General features: G+C 37.5%; 1 protein-coding gene and 1 long non-coding RNA gene across 2 annotated transcripts; one reads left to right on the forward strand and one right to left on the reverse strand.

The window, feature by feature from the left end:
* The first annotated feature begins 1074 nt into the window (after positions 1–1074).
* LOC114529846 lies at positions 1075–4183 on the forward strand. Its single transcript, XR_003687706.1, has 4 exons — positions 1075–1355; positions 1539–1617; positions 3265–3497; positions 3941–4183. It is a non-coding gene; the product is annotated as an uncharacterized LOC114529846 (long non-coding RNA).
* A 5633-nt stretch (positions 4184–9816) lies between these two features.
* LOC114525831 lies at positions 9817–20829 on the reverse strand. Its single transcript, XM_028547277.1, has 8 exons — positions 20487–20829; positions 18647–19084; positions 18107–18303; positions 17386–17503; positions 17148–17182; positions 16585–17051; positions 16177–16220; positions 9817–11312 (listed from the first exon to the last, which is right to left on the reverse strand). Exons 1-8 carry the CDS (start codon positions 20764–20766, stop codon positions 10912–10914), a joined length of 1980 nt encoding a protein of 659 aa, XP_028403078.1. The 5' UTR covers positions 20767–20829; the 3' UTR covers positions 9817–10911.
* Positions 20830–21922: the final 1093 nt, after the last annotated feature.

Here is a 21922-nt window from a genome sequence, read left to right on the forward strand (position 1 = left end):
CATTAATTTATCACGAATTGGCACCAAAATTATACCAGGTCGAAGGTAAAAAGTATTCGGACTTACAATAGCACTTTTCAAAATTGCAAAATATGTAACACAAAATGCACTAATAGACTTGTGAATACCTGGTGGAAGAAATATGATGAGTTTTTTCAATCATTCACCTCATCATAAGTCATAACAACGGAAAGAATTAAGATATGGGAGTTCAAATCGTTTCAGCAACAAATATTTCTTCCAATCCAATTCCGTTTCATGCAGCAAAACATTACGAAATTCCTGTTTCTTTCAGTATATAGCATTCCTGCCGTATAAAAATACAATTGTCGTACTTTTATTTGTGCAGCCAGAATTTTGTTGTTGTTTTCGTCATGTGTTGGCAATATCTTGAAATTTAGTTTATACTTAGCACATGCAGCGATTTTGATCTTTTTAAATCAATTTGCTCCTCCAACTCTTGATCAAATGAAGTTATGTTTTTGTTTTTTAATTTAGCGAAATAGTTTCACGTTGCATGAAATCAAACAAGGTGACACTCGCCATCTTTTTCACAATCATCGATGGAAAACAAAGTCCTGAAAGAACAATAATGGGTGAAAAATTGCCGAAACTGAGGTCCCGTTAAGCAAAAGTCTAGCACTGTGTCGTGCATTAGCTCTATTTGCATGAGAACGAGTTGACTGCACATTGCACTGCGTTGTGGATAGATTTTTGTTTGCATTTGAAGTTCACATGCAGAAATCATCATAAAATCTGGTGGAAAATAGCAAGTATATTTTGAACATATACGAACTTTATATTAGCGGAGAAAGGATGACTATAGATAGATAGATAAAGAAGTTCCTGTTAACAGATCTACGCAAACGGAAATACTACGGTGTGCTTCGTATGAGCAAAGAATAGCAACACGTTAACTTTTTTCTAAGGTACGACATGGATCGATTGGATCCGCAAAACCATTCAATACCATTCAAAACCGCAAAAGTTCAATACCATTATTACTAATGACACCGAAAAGTTTCCCAAGTAGGAATATATATATATATATTCTTAGTTTTAAATAGTTGGTGTGACATCCCAGGACAACTAATCTAGATGTGTTGACCTCATGCATCAGACAAGTTGGTGGCTTAGAGCGTCATTCGTTTCAGCAAAACATTCTCCAACGAATTCCGTTTCAGCAACAACGTCATAGAATTTGATGCTTCTGTTTTCTGACTTTCCTCTTATCTTACAAACCCGGCGTATAAATACAGCAGCCGCAAATTCATTTTGCCATAATTCGGTTACTGACTTACATCGTCACTAAAGAGTAAAAGTAAAGAAAACACAGAAAAACTGAAAAAAGTAAGGTAAAAAAATACGTTTTTAAAACGATAAATTGATTCCGTGTTTTTGACGTATTACAATTTTAATCTTCGCACGTTTTGTTAGCTTCATAACTATAAATCAAAAGGTGAGAACATCTTCAAACAGTTATTTCAATTCAAGTCATCGCGCATTTCAATTTCATTGTAGTCTTACATTAATTTTAGACACAAAGAGGCATCATGAAATATTTTTATATCATTTCATTGATCTTTGTCATTTCCGTGACCAACATCTCAGTTGAAGGTAAAGGAATTAAATTGAAATACGGAAAATTCGCTTCATATATATAACAGTATATTATTATAATACATTGATATACATACGAATGCCTTTTTTCTGTTCAATCATGCATGTTACTCCCAAATGTAGACAACCTTTAATCTTTTATGCAGTGGCGTAAACCGTCGGCTCTACGGTAAACATTTTTCTCGCGAGTGAGCGTGATTTTAGTGCGAATGAAATTGAATATTAAACAGCGCGAAATTTGCGTTTGTGACAGATTTATCCGGCGGCCGTGTACGCAATCAGTTTACGTAATAAACAATCTCATTATTCTTTCTTTGGAGACAAATATTACTTCTATAAAAAATACTTATATACTTTCGCACAATTTATTGTCAACTCCTGGAAAAAAATTCAGTAACAAATTAAAATTGTGCTCACACTCAGACAAATCGCACTGTTATAGTGACGACCATGGTCGAGTCCGACGGAGATGGCGAATTCGACCATGGTTGAGTTTGTCGGAAAATGGCGTATTCGACCATGGTTGAGTTTGTCGGAAAATGGCGAATTCGACCATGGTCGAGTCCGCCGGAAAATGGCGTATTTGACCATCGTCGAGTCCGCCTGAAAATGGCGTATACGACCATGGTCGAGTCTGCTGGAAAACGGCTATTTCGACCATGGTCGAGCCCGGCGGAAAATGGCGTATTCGACCAGGGACGGCGGAGCGTTATATTAAGTGCGGGCTACATCTTTAATCCTACTTAATATGATGTTTTAAAAACAATTCTAAAAACTAAGCACTGTTCAGTAAATAAGAAGTGTAAACATCTTTTGGTTGTACTGCAAATACAAAGTGGGGGGGCTTCAGCCCCCCGGCCCCCCCCCCGTTCGGCCGTCCCTGTGAGGTGAAATGATAACTGTAGAGAAAAGACTTTCGATGAGAGGTACGCGAAAAAATTGACAGTTGACAAGGAGCCTTGTTCAAAAGCTAATAATGCCAGCTTTTCAAGGGATTTTCAAGTAAGAAACTGCGCAACAATATCTTCAAGCCAATTGAGCGGTTTTTGAAAGTTTTATAATTTCTGTTTGTTTTGAGATTCGATCGTATACTCGAGTTATATATTATCGTAAAACTTGTCAAGAAAAACTTGTTCGTCATACGCACGAGCAAGTGAACTGGTCAACTGGTTTACTGTACTATTTCTAGATGTACCTGCATGGAGGTGAATATCATAAAATAATTTAATGAAATTTGAAAAATGAAACACCAAAACGGCGATACAAAACTAACCTAATATAATAATTTTCAAGAGAGTTGTCATTAATTAGTCTGGGGAGAGGACTTCGAAAGAATATTTTGCGTTGCCTATTTTCAAATTCATCGGAAGGCTAATTTTAACGCAAGCGATATAGTTATTTCAACAAGAATAAAATAACTCTTTATGGGTCTTTTCGTACTCTCTCTCTCTCCGTGTTTTAAATTGAAATACGGAAAATTATATATATATATATATATATATATATATATATATATATATATATATATATATATATATATATATATATATATATATATGCTTAATTTGCATGAGCATTCGAAATTTTGTTTCTGCGGGCCTATATAAATCCCTGAAACTAATGTATATTTTGTTTTATTTACAGGTGGTGTAACTTTCGACAATTGCAGAGCTTTGATGACTCAGTGCGCTTTGAGCAGCCGGGGTGATGCCTGTGGTTATTGGCATTGTGCATTGGATGTGGCAGGAAATATTGTACAATGTCCACGAAATTCTCCCTATCGAACCAAACTCGGTAGTATCTTGAAAAAATTGTCAAAAGCTTGTCTAACAAGTAAACTCCTGAAGCAATGGAGCGGATGAAAGATACTGATGTTTGTACGTATGTAGATTTCTTTAAACCGTGACCGGGGTTGTACGGGAGAGGGGGCCGGAACCCGAGGGGTAAACGATCCCCGGAATGCTCATATATTTGATTTGGGGAGAAAACCTTCGCCGTCACCCTCGTTTTATAATAGTCACTCATATACGTCTCGTTATCATGATATAACATCTAATATGGCTGTTATCCCATCCATTACATTCGCAACATTTAATATTCATATATGTTCGCTTGATTCTATTCAATAACAAAAAATCGTATAAGCCCTTGAGAATTATTAAGGTTGGGCTTATTTAGGCAACTTAAGCCTTACTTAGGCAACTTAAAATTCCGCCTAGTGCAAAGCCGCCATTAGTTTATTTGGTTATTTACGCTCTTTTTGGTTATCTTTACGATATTTAAGTCCAAAATTTTGAAAACGATTTTTTGTCTTTTCTAGGGGAAGAGATATTCAAAGTTCCAACAGATATACATCATATATATAATGCGTTTTTAAAATTGTTTACAAATAAATATTACTTAACTAAACTCAAATCTGACTGAGGATATTCCTAAAGCTGCATGTCTATATATAGGTGATAGTACCGATGAAGTCTTGTTTCTATCTTTGTAATACCAAGAAGTATCCTTGTCGAACAGTTTGGGGTACTTCAATTTAATACGACACCGCAGAAATTGGTGTTTAAGACGTTTCAACCCGAAAATCTAATCGCTGGTTCACAATTGTGCATTTCTGTATCGCCCTATCAAAGAGAAACCTTTTGAATATCTTAAAAAAGTTCAATTTTTCTTCTGAATACGCATTCTGCAATCTTTTGACAGCTCATCATACACATCTGACCGCTGTGAAATGGCCATTTTGAGGCTTAAAGTATACACAAGGTTATTAATTCAGACGATTCGTTTTTACCGTGAGCAAGCTTCAAATCTTTTGTGCAAGACATATTTTCTTGAATATTTATAAATCTTTTTCCTCGCCAAGTTTGAAGTCTAAGTATCGAGAATTGCGGCTAAGCCTATACCAATTTCCGCGGTGTCATTTAATACAAGCATTGTTACGATATTTTCGTCTTCCGTCTACGGATCGTTAGGGTATTTTCAGTCAACATGCAGGGGAAATAAATGGAGAAAGTGGCACCAACAGGTTATACGTTGTTACATTTTCCAAGTTTTCTATCTTTGTCCTAAATGATGCAATGAGATAATGGTGAGAGTTAGCTAGTCCAGATAATGCTGTGGAAAACCATACGTTTATATCATTGACGAGTTTCATGCTAGCAACCTCGTACCCAGGGTCATTCTAGCTGCTTTCTTTCTTTTTGAATTCTCAGTGTCCCCGTAACTACATGTACCGGTAGACGTTTTTTCCATTACAATTGTTGCAACCTCAACTGTTGATCAATCTTTACCTGGTGAATACCTGAACTCGATCCTAAATTTGTCTGCTCCCGTTTGAACGTAATCTAAATTACATATTCGTTAGAAATTCGAATGTAAGAGTTTGCTGGGACGGGTCAAATCGAATAGAGTTTGTTCGTAATAGTTAACCTGCACCGTAAAACGAGAACGAACGAATATGCAAGTATGCTAATGTTTTCATTGAAATTACGAAAAGCTGATTGGTTTGCGTATTTAAATATGTACGAATGGACGAAAGCGACGAACGAATGAGCGACAAAAAGTCGCTTGCTTGTACTAAACATGTTTTCAACCGTATTGTAATGCTTGTATATTTTTTCTGTCGTTGTGCTGATAGAAAAACTACATTTCGGCTAATTCAATCAAGGATGGTGGAAGATAGTCTTAACTTAAGGCCGTAAAGAAGATACACACAGACATGTATTACCATTAGATATATATTTGGGGATATGCAATACACATGCATGCGCACGTAAAAATCTCACATCTTGTAACTGCATGAAAACGCCTAAAGAATTGTAATTTCATCACATTTTTTATTTGAGCCTAATAGGTGATCATAACAGAAAGGAATTTCATGTGATAGAAACTATTTAGCGTTAAGTTTAACTCGACTTTGTGATATTATTGTAATTTCCATAACATGCCAGTTAAAACGTATATTCAAATCCCAGGAGCATAATAAGTTCCATAGCCACAATAAACTTAAATGCAAATCAGCAGTAACTGCTATACATATTACGATAGTCAAATTATTGTCGTCAGTCGCTTCGATCTCGCTTGTCTGCTCTTCCATTGCGGCATTTATCACCGGTAGTATACATTGAATATATTGCCTGAACGGCGTTGTGCAAATTTAATAGCACGATGTTTAAAACCTTTACGTCGTCTGCCATGCTTTTTCAAACATCTCATTCGTAGTTCGCACAATTGCAAATCCACCTGGAATTGCATATAAATACACGTATATGCAAATGTCTTAAAACACATCAAGAAATGCTTAAGAATTGTTGTAATAATTGCATTGAGGCTACTTAACACGACCTTGATTAACTATAAAATTCAATTGAGTTTACGAATTGACGACTTCGGTAAAATACTCAGGGTTCTATATATAATATTATTCAACTTAGTTATTCCTCAGTTTGGGATGTTACCATTACCGTTCATCGATCATCGTCATCTTGTTGCATGCCCCCTGTTTTAACCGTATAATATACACGATATCACAACACAAAATTACCTCACCAAAATATGCATGCTATGGCTTAAAGTTTACAAACAAATATGATAATAAACTTGTTTTAGCCAATAGAAACCATCTATTTCAACGATTGTGAACCGTACTCTCGTTCAGTTAATGAGGCTACTCGTTCGTTCTCGTTCTACGGTGCAGGTTAACTAATAGATAAATATGAGCGTCAAACGTCATTCTTGAATCTTGTCATGTGTAGCCTGAACCACACAGACCTTTATCATGTTAAGTTTAATAATTAGGGACCTTAAGCATGTAGGACGGAAACACGACGACGGCAACTATCAATACCATTGTATTGCTTAACCTATGGGAGTTTTACTGTTTTAGACGTGATTTACGTTCTGTTTCACGGACATGGTCGTATATTTGCCATTTTCCGGCGAATATATGACCATAATAATAATTATAATAATAATTTATTTGGTCACATATTTTAAGGTCCCATTTTCCGGCGAATATATGACCATGGTCGTATATTTGCCATTTTCCGGCGAATATATGACCATGGTCGTATATTTGCCATTTTCCGGCGAATATATGACCATGGTCGTATATTTGCCATTTTTCGGCGAATATATGACCATGGTCGTATATTTGCCATTTTCCGGCGAATATATGACCATGGTCGTATAATTGCCATTTTTCGGCGAATATATGACCATGGTGGTATATTTGCAATTTTCCGGCGAATATATGACCATGGTCGTATATTTGCCATTTTCCGGCGAATATATGACCATGGTCGTATATTTGCTCAGATATGATCTTTGTATCTGAAACATGGCTCTCTGAAGATATCCCGAATGAAGCAATTCATATTGGTGGCTATAACGTCTTTAGGAATGATAGAGTGGGAACTCGTGGCGGTGGCGTTGCCCTCTATATTAATGACAATATTCCTGTCAAAATTAGAAATGATCTTAATAGTTCATTATTTGAATGTTTGTGGATGACCGCTAGACCAACGTGGTTGCCTAGAAAAATATCACGATTCGCCTTAGCATGTATTTATCTCCCACCATCCCTCTCATCTAATGACTTGGAAATCTTCTGCGAGTATTTCCAGTCCTGTTACGATACCTTAATGTTGGAAAGTTGCGATACCCCCCTTATTATTGCGGGAGATTTTATTCCAAGCAGTAATGGTTTTAGATCAAGAGTTTTGAATACCCATTGCAATCTCAAACAGGTAATTAACAAAGCGACAAGAAACAATAGTATTTTGGATCTTATTTTTACCAATATAAAATCCCTTTATAAAGACCCCGAAATCATCGTCCCACTAGCATCCGCGGATCACAATATGGTAGTCTGGTGTCCCCAAATACAACGTCCAGGAAACAATGTAGCAAAGAAAGTGACTGTAAGACCATTAAAGACATCTGCTTTGGAAAATTTTCCCTCGTTTTTGGCCTCTTACGAATGGGAAAATGTAATCTGTGCAGACACTGTCGACGACAAACTTGAGGAGTTCTTGGCAGCTACTAACACTATGATAAATTATTTCTTTCCTACAAAAACTGTCAAAATCCATGTTAACGACAAATACTTTATAACCGTAAAATTAAAGAAATTGATTAGTGCGAGGAACAAAGCATTTAAACAAGGGAATCTTATATTGTTCAGATCACTTAGGAATCAAGTAAAACGCGAAACCCGGATAGCAAAAGCGAAGCATAAAGATAAGATTTTAGGCAACTGTAATAAAAACAGCTCAAAATGGTGGAAGAATATCAGTCAATTAACGGGCAGAAACAAATCTTCAAAGTTTTTCCTAAGTGACCCTGAAAGTCAAGCTACAATGAATGATAAGGAAACTGCTAATTATATTAACAATTTCTTTGCAAGTTTGACCGAAGATTTTCCCGACGTCCATGAAAGGTGGTTTGAATATGGCGCGGGTCCTTACCCATAATTACGAAAGAATCCGTTTTGACCAAATTGAGAAACTTAAAAACTAACAAGGCATCTGGTTTAAATTATCCCAATTGTAAAATCCTGAAGATATTTGCGGAGGCTTTCGCAATACCACTCACGCACATCTTTAATGAATCCTTCAAATCAAAGTGTTTCCCAACCACCTGGAAAGAATTTGGGGTCATACCAATCCCAAAGTGTGTATCTTGTACTAGCGCTGAACAATTACGCCCCATTGCACTAACAAGTGTAATTTCTAAGCTCCAAGAATCATATGTAGTTAAATGGATAAACGAGGATGTTGAAGAAAAAATTTCGAAAGCACAGTATAGAGGACAGCCTGGATCGTCTGCCGTTCTTGCCCTAATATACTTGGTCCATAAGTGGCAGAAGGCTCTGGATGCCCCTGGCTTCGTAATTAGGCTAATGTTTCTAGACTTCCGCAAAGCTTATGATCTTATTGATCATAATATATTGCTTGAAAATTGTTCTAAAATTGGCATTCGACCAGCACTGATATCATGGCTTGCATCGTATTTGAGTGGTAGAAGCCAAGTTACGAAATTTGGAAACGAGTTATCTGAAAGATATACTATACATGGAGGTGTACCTCAAGGTAGCAAAATAGGACCTGTTGCATTTATTGTGCACTTTATTGGACTTCCCTCAGTATTGAAACAATCAGAAGTATCTGGTGAAGATTTTGAAGGTAATGAGGACGACGATGATGTATCAATATTTATGGACGATACCACAATCTCTGAAATCATAGATATAAAAAATCACACGTCAGGTAATGTCATTGGCAACGCTACAAGGAACAGGAGCCAAGTTGCGAAGTTCACTAAGGAACAAAAAATGGATTTAAACTTGAAAAAGTGTAAAGAAATGCTCATCGATTTAAGAAGGAATAAAACTGTCATACCACCAGTGAAAATTGATAACCACACGATTGAAAGGGTTAGTACGTATAAACTATTGGGTCTTTGGATTGATGATGATATGAAGTGGAAGACAAATACAGAGAAGATAGTAAAAAAGGCTGCTAAACGACTATTCTTTCTTAAAGTATTAAAATCATATGGTGCAAGTTCTGATGAATTAAAAAATTTTACATCACAGTCATCAGACCAGTCCTGGAATATGGAGCTCAGGTATGGCCTGGAGGGATTACTAAGGAACAGTGTAGAGACATTGAACGGATTCAAAAACGAGCATTGAGGATAATTTACAAGAATGATGATTATGATGAGAATCTTCATATTGCAGAAATAGAAAGTTTGGAGAATCGGAGAGACCGCATGTGCATAGACCTAATTAAGCATATGTCGAATGTAGACCACAAACTGCATAAGTTACTTCCAAAGAGAATTGGAGAAATTAGAAAGAGGGAAACAAGACTAAATAGTCAAAAGTACTATAATTATAAGGCAAATACAGAACGATTTAAGAACAGCCCAATTACTTATGCAATCTTAAAGTATAATGAATTTTTATCTTACGTGTAGTAATCTTCTTATAGTATATACAGGGTGTCCCAAAAAAAAGTCCCCGCTATTGAAATGAAGCTTTTGTTGGAATTTGAATGCATGATCAACGCAGTAGTGTGTAAATAGCATATTTATTAGGTTGAGGCATTCAAATAAAGCGTCTTGCTTTCAATTGGGTTTATTATAATATTAAGGCAATCAGATTCGAACAAAGGTTTGATTTCAATAGAGGGGACATTTTTTTGGGACACCCTGTATAGCTTTAATGTAGTTTTTTATTGTTATCATAGTTTAAATATAGACTTGTTATTGTAATGCACATAACAATTTAGCTGGTAGTAGCTACTAGAACTGTGTATTAATAATAATAATAATAATAATAATAATTTGCTATTTTCCGGCGAATATACTACGGCAAGACGTCGTTTATAACGTCCTATGTAGAACGTCTGCATTTCAGGACCCAGTGAGCGTTACCTCGAATTAGCTCTATAGAGTTGTCCCTAAACGTAAACATAATATTTTCAACGTCTTATATCTCATTAAATTGGTACAGTTAATAATATAAAACAACGCTTTACCAGAACATTTATTTAAAGGAGTATTCCAACCACGTCGTCGTCGTGTTGCCGTCCTACATGCTTAAGGTCCTTATTATCATTGCAACGGTTAATCAGTGATTGAAAAGGCTACGCATATATACGTGCACAGACTGATGACGGTTTTTATCGTCGAAAACCGATAGGCTTTCGACAACAATTTGTTAATAATGACCACTATATTTTTTTAGCTCGGGGGGTTTCACTAAGCGAAATTCTTTGAGCAAACGAAAATGTTTCTCGAAGTCGATCGAAGCGGATTTATTCCGGCGATTACAATAGAAAAGAAAACAAAAAAAATCCGTTCGATCAAAAAATTCCGTCCATTGTGAAAAGATGCCTTTGGCTTTAGTTAACTCTTAGAATCTCCCACATGCCTTAACTGAGTTGTACAATTACTCCATGGTTGAAATATCACGCCTTGTTTGCCATGCAAAGGTTTTTTCAAATTTTTTTTTGAAATATCGAAACCCTCTTGTCGCCCAGTAGCTATTAGTTTTTGCATATTTCTAAATACATACCGTCTTTCATTACCGCTATACGTAAAGTAAATATTTGAGATCGTTAAACCTTCAATCATGGATAATGGTACGTTCTATCTAAATGTTCATTAAAAGTCGTAAATATATGTATAGTCTATTAACAGAGTCATCCAAAGAAGTCTGCGTCGAAAAAATGTTCAATCAATGCATGAATGCACGAAGGTTCGTCATTTTTTCCATTTTTTTCATTCAACTTCCAATGTTTGATAAACAGGTTGGGTGTCATTTTCAAGAGTTTGATACACAGGTCCAGCTTCATTGTCAATTTCCGTTTCTTTTTCATCGCTAATACTTGTAGAAGCTCTCTTTATACTGTGGTCGACATAATTATTACCCTTAACAGGCAATCGTTTCGAAGCAGGCTTAATATCGTCATTTTTTGCATAGTCGTAATCCGTTTCTTGAGATTGTAATGGACGTTTTTTGTTCGATTCTACTTTCGCATAATCGTACTCATGATCATCAGCTGTTTCGTACAAGTCGCAAGTTCGTGAAGCCTCTCTTTCATCTGGTTCTTGATATATTTCTCCTTCGTTTTTATCAGCTGAGGAGTAGACAGGATTTATCGTGTCCCCGGATAATACACCTGTTATTGTATGAAGGAAGCTGATGAAAAAGTATTCGTTTGAATTAAGGAATAAATTTTAGAGAGTAAAGCCGTGGTCAAACGTCTGCGCATGCGTTGGTTTAATATTCTCTTTCTGCTCTTATTTTAATACATATATTCTTTATTGTGCTGCTACCGAATCACTCACTAACTAACTATCCTATTGCAATTATTGTCTTATATATGTTCAACTACGTGTCAATCATTATACTAGTATTACTTATTAACTAGCTCAATACTACACCATTCCCCTTATTTAAATTAAACGTTACTTCTAAATCAGTTCAATCAAATGTAATCACTATGTGTCTTTGTGTCCTTAATTATCCACTCTATTAATAATGTCTGATGGTAATGTTTGTCCATATCTTTCTGGTATTCTCCTCGCTCTGGTAGATCTTCTGACTGTACCCTCTCTTCTTTCTTCATTGTAGTGTGTATCTCTCACGTTCTCTTCATTGTCGGCATCGTTGTTCTCGCTCGTATCATCACTGTCCGATTCACTTCCATTACGTTTCGGAATTTTCTTGAAATGGGAAATGTTCCGTTCTATTACATGACCATCTTTACTCCGTGCTTTTATCACAGTCTTCTTTCTGTATACAACCTGATATGGTGTTGTATTAAACTGGGATGTTAACTTGTTTTGTTTGGCTGTTTAACCAATACATGATCTCCAACGGTGATGTTGCTTTTCTTGGTGTTTCGTCGGTTGTTTATGTACGCTTCATTATATTCTTGGCGTTTTCTTTCTCTTTCACGCGCTTCGTTGTGTCTGTTCACAACAATTTTCTTGTACAGTACGGGTAATGTTCCTCGAACTTTTCGGTTGAACAATAACTCGGAAGGTGGAACACCAGTCGAACTGTGAGGTGTTGTACGATATTGTAATAAAAACCGACTCAATTCTTGTCTCCACGGTCGACTTTGAAGTTTTGCTGTTTGCAATACCTTTCTGAGACATTGCATGAAGCGTTCTGCTTGTGCATTACCTTGGGGCCATAACGGGGTGGAGAACTTGGGTGTTATTCCTAAGGTGTCTAAGTATCGTTTGTAGTCAGAACCGTTGAATGGTGGTCCATTATCTGAGATGATTTCGTCTGGAATACCGTGGGTCGCAAAGATTTTATCCAGTTTTGGTATCACTGCTGATGCTCTCGTGGAGTGTACCACTTCTACTTCGGGAAATCGAGAGTATCGATCAATGACTACGAGTAGATATTCTGTCGTAGGCAAAGGTCCATAGAAGTCAACATGTAAGGTTGTCCATGGGTGTGTTGGCATAGATGTAGTCGTAATGGGTTCAGGTGGGTTTGGTCGTCCCACTGCCTGACATGGGATACAACGTTCAATTGTGGTCTTTACCAGATTGTCAATTTGAGGAAACCATACCTTTTCGCGTATAAGGCTTTTGGTCTTGTCTATGCCCAGGTGTGTTGATGTGCTAAGTCTATTGCTCGCTGTTGTAAACCCAAAGGGATCACGATCCTCGTTCCTCGCAGTATCATACCGTGTTGGGTCGTGGTCAGTTCGTCTTTCACGGGCTTATAAGGTTTTACGGCAGGTGCGTCCCATTTGTTTGTGCGTATAGCGTCCCGAACTTGTGTCAACGTGGCATCAGCGTTGGTGGCTTCGAGGATTTCTGTCAAAGTCATTGTTTTTGGCACACTGTGATGTGCAATGAAATTAATGTATTGTTCTGTCATTCGTTCTTGTTTTCGACAACTTTCCGCTGTGGGGTGTCGTGACATGTAGTCTGCAGGATTGCTACTACCGGCTTTGTACACAATCTTAAATGCGTAGGGTTGCAAACGGAGAACCCATCGTTCAATACGTGCTGAGGTTTTGGCTGTTCGTTTACCGTAGATTATCTCGAGAGGCTTATGGTCCGTCACCAGTGTAAACTCACTTCCAAAAAGAAACAAATGAAAGTGTTCAACTGCCCAGACAATGGCAAGCGCCTCTTTTTCTGTCTGCGAATAGCGTTTTTCAGTATCCGTCAATGCACGACTTGCATATGCGATAACTTGTTGATGATCGGCGTCTTTGTGTTGCGGTTTCTGTGATAGAATGGCGGAGATGCCTACAGGACTAGCATCTACGGTGACGTAGGTGTCTTTTCGTTTGTCAAAATACGACATGCAAGGTGCGGAGGTAAGTTTCTGCTTGAGCTCGTCAAAAGCTGCTTGATGTACTTCCGACCACTCAAAACGAATGTTTTTCTTCGTTAACTCTCTTAGGGAAGCTGTGATAGTAGCAAAGTTTTGTATATATTTGCTGCTATAGTTCGCCATTCCGAGGAAGCTACGAACTTCGTGCGTGTTCATCGGTTTTGGTGCTTTTAATAAGTCGTTGACTTTCTTGGGATCAGGTCTCGTCCCCTCTTTCGTAAATATCTGTCCAAAGAATGAGAGTTCGTCTTTTAGAAAAACACATTTGCTTTGGTTCAATCGTAGTCCTTTCGCGGTAAGGCGTTGAAGGCATTTGTCTAGGTTTTCGTCATGTTCTCGTCTTGTTGAACCAAAAATAACAATATCGTCTGCGATATTCTTAACTCCTGGAAGTCCTTGGAGTGCTGTTTGGAGCGTATGTTGGAACATCTCTGCCGCGGTATTAGTTCCGTAATTTAGTCGCTTATATCGGTATAAGCCTAGGTGCGTACTAAAGGTTGTAATGTACCTCGATTGTTCATCTAATTCAAGCTGATGATACGCTTGACTTAGGTCTAATTTAGAAAAATACTGTGCACCATTCAATGAGAGGCTTATATCGTCCACAGTCGGTATTGGGTGTCGTACTCTTCGAATCGCTTCGTTCGGTAATCTCATGTCGACACAAATGCGAACTTGGCCATCTTTCTTTGGGACCGTAACTATAGGTGAAACCCAGGGAGTCGCTTCATCGTCGGGTACCCGTTCTATTATATCTTGTTCTTCGAGCTCGTGTAGTGCTGTTTTTACCCTTTCTCGGATGTGGTAGGGTATGCGTCGTTGTGGTTGTGCTTTGGGTATTTTCGTTTCATCAATGTCTAGCTTGATTTGGGCGTCCCTGAATTTACCGAGTCCCGTAAATACCGTCGAGTGCTTTTGAAGGATGTGATTTATCGCGTTGTCTTTTGTTGAAAGTTTGTCTAAATGTAGACTAACAAGTCCAAGTTCTTGTGCAGTGTTTAGTGATAACAAATTGCCACACTGTTGTGCTTTAACAACATAAATCGTAGCAGTTGTCATACGCTTCTTTGTTTCGATGACTGCGTCAAATTTGCCGACAAATTCTACCGGATTTGTACTATTGTATGCAAAGGCTTTCACATTCGTACGTTTCAGTTTAATGTCTTTCATCTTCTCGAACGTGTTATAATCGATGACGTTTATCGTCGCCCCGGTGTCTACAGCTGTTTTTAGTTTACTACCACCTATGGTGACACTAACTTGGTTGTCCACTTTCGTATCACTAACTGCGTATATGTACTCTTCGTCAGAGCTAGATTGTTGTTCAGTGTCTAGCGTTTTAACATGCCTCTGTCCGTATTTCTGTTTACTTTTGTGTTCTCTTCTCTGTGGTCGTTCGGGTTTCTGTGTTGATCGACACATCGTGGCGAAATGGTTTGGTTTCCCACACTTGTTACACGATTTGCCGCGCGCTGGACACACGCTTGTATGGGGAAAATCACGACCGCAATTTCTACATTTGGATTTGGAAGTGTTATTAGTATTGTTCCGACATTGTTGTTCTATTCGATTCATTTCTCCGTCCTTTGTTTCTTTTGATTCGATTTCCTTCGTCTGAAAGGTACTTTGTTCGTCTCGACGTCCTTCGATAAGCATAGCTTTTAAATCAAACGTTGGATCACGTAGAGCTCGTTTACGTATTTTCGACGATTTGCCGCCAATAAGGATTTGTTCTTCGATTTCAAACGCGATGTCTGTAAACTCACACGTCTCTGCCATTGTGCGCAATCTCGTATGAAATTGGTCCAAAGTCTCGCCGCTTTCTTGTTTAGCTTGCCGAAAACGGTATACTTCATATCGCTTGTTTTTCTGCGGGTCAAAATGGGCTTTTAGTTTTGCCTTGGCGAGTTCGTAATCTGCGCCAGTTCCTGTATCTGGCATTTGTTTGAAGATTTCGCGCACTCGCGAGCCAGCCTGATATAGTAGCAACGCACGTTTTCTCGTTGAGTCTGTAATTCCACTTGCGGTTAGATACATGTCAAAATCGGATTGCCAGTTATTCCATTTAGTCGCAATGCTTGTACCGAGTTTAGCATCTGGACAAAATTCTGGCATTGGTGTGATTGCAATCGACTGCATGACTTGCACCGTCTGTTGTGGTTGCTCATGCTCTTCTGCGTCGGACATTACAGTTTGCGTCTCGTTTATCTTTGTTTTAGCCTCGTCGCCAATTTAATATTCTCTTTCTGCTCTTATTTTAATACATATATTCTTTATTGTGCTGCTACCGAATCACTCACTAACTAACTATCCTATTGCAATTATTGTCTTATATATGTTCAACTACGTGTCAATCATTATACTAGTATTACTTATTAACTAGCTCAATACTACAGTTGGTTATTCCGCATTTTGTAATTCGTACATTGTTCCGCGTGAACAAAGAGAAGCAAGAGACTGGGACAAGTATAGCAATGCCTGCTTCTAAATCTTTAGCAAAAAGAGTAAACCGTAAACGAAATTACGACGGGTGTTAAACTCGGAAAAACTTTTGCCTCAATGAAGATTTTCTCAAATTATCTTTCTTGAATTGCCTTTTCTATACAGATTAGCTAGTTTACCCGTACTTTCGTAAAACCGACTGTGTCTACATTTCTGAAATAATCTCGTACCTTTACCATTGATATCCATCATAGAAGAAGTTTTGTCTGCACGCCTGAAAAAAGATTAAGCTCTCACTCGTGGAATTACTGATAAAATTATTTTTTATACAGAGATGAAATAAAGGTTGTTTGCATACAAACTATCTGGCAGTTCAGTAAGAACTATTGTACTAAAGGCCAGTGACCGGTTATTCGAAAGGCGCTCGCATTATGATCGCCTACACATATTAAACAATTTTATATAAAAGATTATTGTTCACGTTGTCCTAACACAAGGTTGATATTTCGCGTCTAATTTTCTTGCAAAAGCAATTTGATACCCGCCGTGCAGGACCGTAGCTAGACCGCTGGGGGAAGTATATCTTCATATATTCATGTTTATATACCGTATGAATTAGACGAATTTATGAAATTTACCTCCTTTTTCTGTAATAAACAAATCCAATAATAATGCCACATAAGACCAAGGCTGCTATCAGCAACCCAACAACAAGACCCACGATATTCAATGCGGATGATTCACCTTTCTGTTTTTCATAATCAGACTCCATGCTGGTTGACGTACTCGCAGAAAGTGTTGCACTCGGTGGATGTAATGGGTATGAAGGATAGTCACTTGATGAGTGGTAAGAGGATGTTGGGTATGCAGGATACTCATTTGGTCGATGGAAGGAGGATGTTGGGTATGAAGGATAGTCACTTGATGAGTGGTAAGAGGATGTTGGGAATGCAGAATATTCATTTGGTCGACGAAAGGAGGATGTTGGGTATGAAGGATAGTCAAATAATGTGTGGAAATAAGATGTTCGGGGTGAAGGATCGAATTCGGAGCTTGGCGTCGGGCTGATATGCACTGTTTCTTTTGCTTCTTCCGATATTGATTTCTGTATGTGCAGACATATTGCGAATTGATAATGTTTGTGCTGCGCCCGGGCGAGATCTGAAGAAGTGGATCATTCTATGAAAAAACAAGGCCTTACCGTAAATGAAATCGGCATAAGAGTCGACTTTGAGCCTAAAAAAAAGAAAGAAAAAAATCATTTCCTTTTTACAATCGCTTTTTACAATTCAGCTGTATGTCGTCGTTTAACTTTATAGCTTGCATGCTGGAAAAATATCTTCTTCGTGAAGTAGCTACATTTATTACACGAGTAAGGCTTGCAATCTGACGACTTAAATTTGAAATAACTATATTATACATACATCAATTCAACTTACAATCTTTCTTTTTAATTTTGATGATAACACATCTTTGGGCCATATTATTTCCAGTTAGATGGCAATTGAAGTTAAATTTAAAAATCCGTTCAACTGGTAGTGCCGTTAGGAGATTCCACTGCATGAAAGAAGACAAAAACTGACTAATTGAAATCGAAGAATATAACATGGTGACGGGATAGAGGGCGTTGCGGCCGGGAAGCTACATGCAAGAGCCCAAATGTTAATTCTAATCACCGAATTTGGCCGGTATTCCTCAGTTGAATTTTTCGCTTATCGACGCCGTATAATAAATAAGAAAAAATACATGAACAAAAACATGCCATAGTTATCCCTGTCCTTATACCGCAGATAATGGCTTTCGCATTGGCGAGGGTTTTGTGTACTTTGAATGGAGATCACCTTCACAATCCTTTCAAATCCCTAACCCTATATTCCATAGACCTATATATAACCCTGCCGTGTAGGCTATTAAGACCACTTCTTGAATTCTTCATGCAGAGCCTTGCTCCGAAACTGAACAAAATCCGGGATAAAATAATTGTGTTCTCCCCTTAAATTTCCTACCTTTTCTCGCGCATTCACAGATATGGTGCAGTTGTGATTATTCTATAGCTTGCGCATTATACAAAGAAGCAAAGTTATTTCGTCATTGTTACATGTTCTTTCAAGTGTGAATAAAGTTTACACATGCATCACCAGCATATTCTATAGTCTATACCTTCAAAAATAAGTTTTTCTTCATATATGATAATAGGAAAAACGCTTGGGTGTGATTGAATTGTTTCCAAGTTCCATCATGAAAATATTGCAACCCACTCGGAGATGACCCAGAACAGTCAGAAAGGTCATTAATGAGTTGAATTCCTTTGCGCTGACAATTTGTATCCAAGGTCAACATAGCTGTGCACCCAAATGCTGTAATAAAAAAGTGTCATGGAAATTTTCTTTACCTCGCAAAATGGAACTTTTCCTGTGATTTTTAAACTTAGGGGGCCCTTGACTCCCCCGGTTCCTACGCCCCTGCTGTTATCTACCTGAACGCGCGGTGTATCAGACAATGTCAAGCTGAATTGCTGAATAGTGCTCGCTTACGCAGGTTCGTTGGCACTAAAGTATTTGCTTAGTCATGCTTGGTTAACTGAGGGTCCCCCAAAATCTCTTCTAGTCTTGGCCAAACATTTAGACGCTTACTGCTCCGAACGTGCATTACTTTTCACCTAAACGCTTTCTTTCTGCAATGATTAAATAAGTTGCATACCTTGATGGCAAAAGGAGTTTGTTTCGGTATTTCCTTGTTTAGTTTGCCAATATGTAGTCGCTGCAGTTGAGCCTAATACGGTATTTTTCATTGTCGTATGATCGGTATCAATTATTATGTATACGAAATTTTTCCTACCACCTTTTTCCGTAAATGTCCTTGTAATAAATCCTACTGAACAAACCCATTTTTGTTTTGTCTCAGATATATTGCACTCTTTAAGACTTAAATACCATTTGGTTTTTTCTCTATAAAGTAACCCGTTTTGCTGGATACATTTTAATGTTTCCACGTGAAGTAGTTGTTGGTGCCACGTTCTGATCCACTGTTGCGATGGATCGCTTTGGTTACACGTAGCTACCATAATGCCATGTGATTGATTGTTGGTCATACACAACGTATCGTAGTGTTGATTAATCATAAACGAGTTCTTTCCCACTAAGAAACAGTAGATTTGCAATATACGTTAAATTATAGAAACGTAGACGATGCCGATAAGCTATATATATGCCTATATATAGAACATGATAAACCTGGCTTAAGCCCGGCGCACACAAGAGCTATGTGCTAAGCAAAATGCCAGGCGTGCTCAAAAAGCGTAAGATCTAAGGAGATGGTTGCCTGGGTGCCTTCACGAACAGCTTCTGTCATTCGTGCCACGTACAGCAAATATTAAACATGTTGGATTATTTCTGTCACCAAGGGCCGCGCAAAGAGGGGGCACTGGGACCCAGTGCCTCATCCACGTTCCTGAAAAAATCACTGAAAGTGTGCCCCCGCTTTTTAGCAAAGATACTTTTTTGAGTCAGTAAACGTGCCCCTCTTAGCGCAACTAATTAAATGTGCCTTATAATTATTGCAAAAAGAAACGAAACAGGAGTATATACGTGATCGCAACAGAAATTTGTAAGCAGTAAAATAAGTAGCTGAACAAAACTACTTGAAGTAAATAATTTACCATGTACAGTAGGTACACCATGTAAGAATTTAATACTGTCAATACTGCATATAATACTGCATAAGTATTTAATATTAAATACTTACATTGTGTACCTATAACAAGAATATTAAAACTACTTCAGTACTTCACTCTCACTGTCTTCACATGTGTATGGTAGTATTTTGTAAAGAAAGTGTCCATTTTTGTTACTTTTCTCTCCCCCGTTTAGTTTTTTATGCTATGGTGTCCCAACCTTGTATAGTATAGCATGACCCAAAACCATTGAAATCACCCATAACAATGTAATAGCTGCAGTTTGAATCCCTAAGCACGCTGTTGGGACACAAGTGTATAAAGTGTATGATGACAGTAAAATTTGTTTGCACCCACAAATGATTTTTCCAATACGTTTATTTACAAATATGGATAGCAATATTTAAATTTACAACTCAAGCACCATGACCTTCGACATTTCCTTCCAGTGGCGTAGCCAGAACGATAATTGGGGGGGCCAATATTCATATATTCGTGATACGCAGGTTTAATTTCTTTTCAAATCAATTGTCTTTACAGTCTGTTAACATGAATATATGAATATGGGCCCCCCCAATTATCGATGCTGGCTACGCCACTGTTTCCTTCTTCTCTAGCAAATTTTAACTTTTTGTAGGCCTATTTAGCATTTTATAACTTGCGTTAATCCACACGAGCAAAAAGTCGTGAACAAGTCATTCGAATTTTTAAAAATAGTTGATTTCAGTAGTTTTGGGTTTTTTTGGGGCACTTGTAGTGAAACTAGGCCTAAGAATCCTGCTTTGAATAATTTCCTGTTTATATAAAATACCCTAAAATACAGGAAGTCTTACAATTTTATCGCCAGACAGCAATTATTAAACTTACCTTGGAAAAATAATAGCTCACTATCTCTCACACATCTGTTCATATAGCGAAGATAGGTTTTGTATTCACCAGTACACTTACATTGACGGCACCCTTTTGATGCGCATTCAGCATTGCATTTGATACATCCGTGTGTCGCGGAACAAGATGAACTTTCAAATGTATCGTAGTAGTCTCGAAAGACATGCGGTGGTTCACTGCTGCGAATGGAACCACAGACATAGACATGTGTAATGATAGTCAACGCGATAATATTTGGTAAGTTAAGTTTCATTGCCATGGCAAACGACTAGACGCCTTATTCTCGACGATAGAAGATAATAAACCATAACCTGGGTTCCGTATTGTGATCACAAGATATAAAGTCTTGTGACTAGGAAATACCGAAAACTGCTTAATTTTATATGAATACTGATTACCGGAAATCACCCCGTGGAGCCTGCTCAACCTCACCTTTTGAACTGCCACGCCTACGCAAAATGAAATGATAATAATCCAGTGATAGTGATAGTGATAGTGATAGTGAGATTTATTATCTTTCCCTCAAAGGGGCTTTTCAAAGATAATTACAAAATCGGTATGATAATATATAAAAGATTATAAGCTAGCCTATATTTACATTAATTAATATATTTAATTTGCTAAAAAGTCAATTAAACGTTTCTTTCGAAGGCTTTTCTTGAAACTGGATACGTTGGGGCAAAGTTTGAAATGTGCCTCTAAAGAATTCCACAAGCTTACAGGCGAAATGCTTAAACCATATAATATTGGCTAAAATCACACTAAATAATAGTCCATGATACATCTATACTAAAAGTCTATATAGGTTCAGGATATAATTAAGTCTGACAATAAACTGACAAAGGCCGGATGATGGAAAGTTTCTTGGAAATGCAATATTTTTGGATTATTAGAAAATTGATCAGAATATTGTCATTAAAAACCGTCGTCAATCATTTGAAATTGGTTCTCAGAACAGCGGTTATTAAATACTGACTTTCGGTTGTAGGCTTGTAGCTACATGCCATATTGAATCACGAATTTTATTATAATTCTAAATTTAGCAACTAACGAACCAATTTGACTCATATAAGACTCTTTTGACTGTTTGACACATATGACCAACTTTCAATTTCGGTTTAATTTTTAAAAGCGGACGTTTGTCAAAAAAAGCGGAACATCATCAATGACATCGCGGATGAATGACAAATAACGTACAAGTGTAAAGACTACACCAATTGCTGCATGGATAAAATCATGTAAGACGCACAATAATATATTGTATCCTATTTTACCATCACGTACATTCACTATTCACAACTTGAATACCTGTTAATTAATAAAATTGTGTGTATGCACACTAGTAACCAATTTATTGGTAGGATTATGGATTTTAATAACCTTCAGTGACCTCATATAGCATGATTCATATAAAC

Source organism: Dendronephthya gigantea, unplaced genomic scaffold (assembly GCF_004324835.1).
Source record: "Dendronephthya gigantea isolate DGI-Jeju-01 unplaced genomic scaffold, DenGig_1.0 000001F, whole genome shotgun sequence".
NCBI classification, from domain to species: Eukaryota; Metazoa; Cnidaria; class Anthozoa; order Malacalcyonacea; family Nephtheidae; genus Dendronephthya; species Dendronephthya gigantea.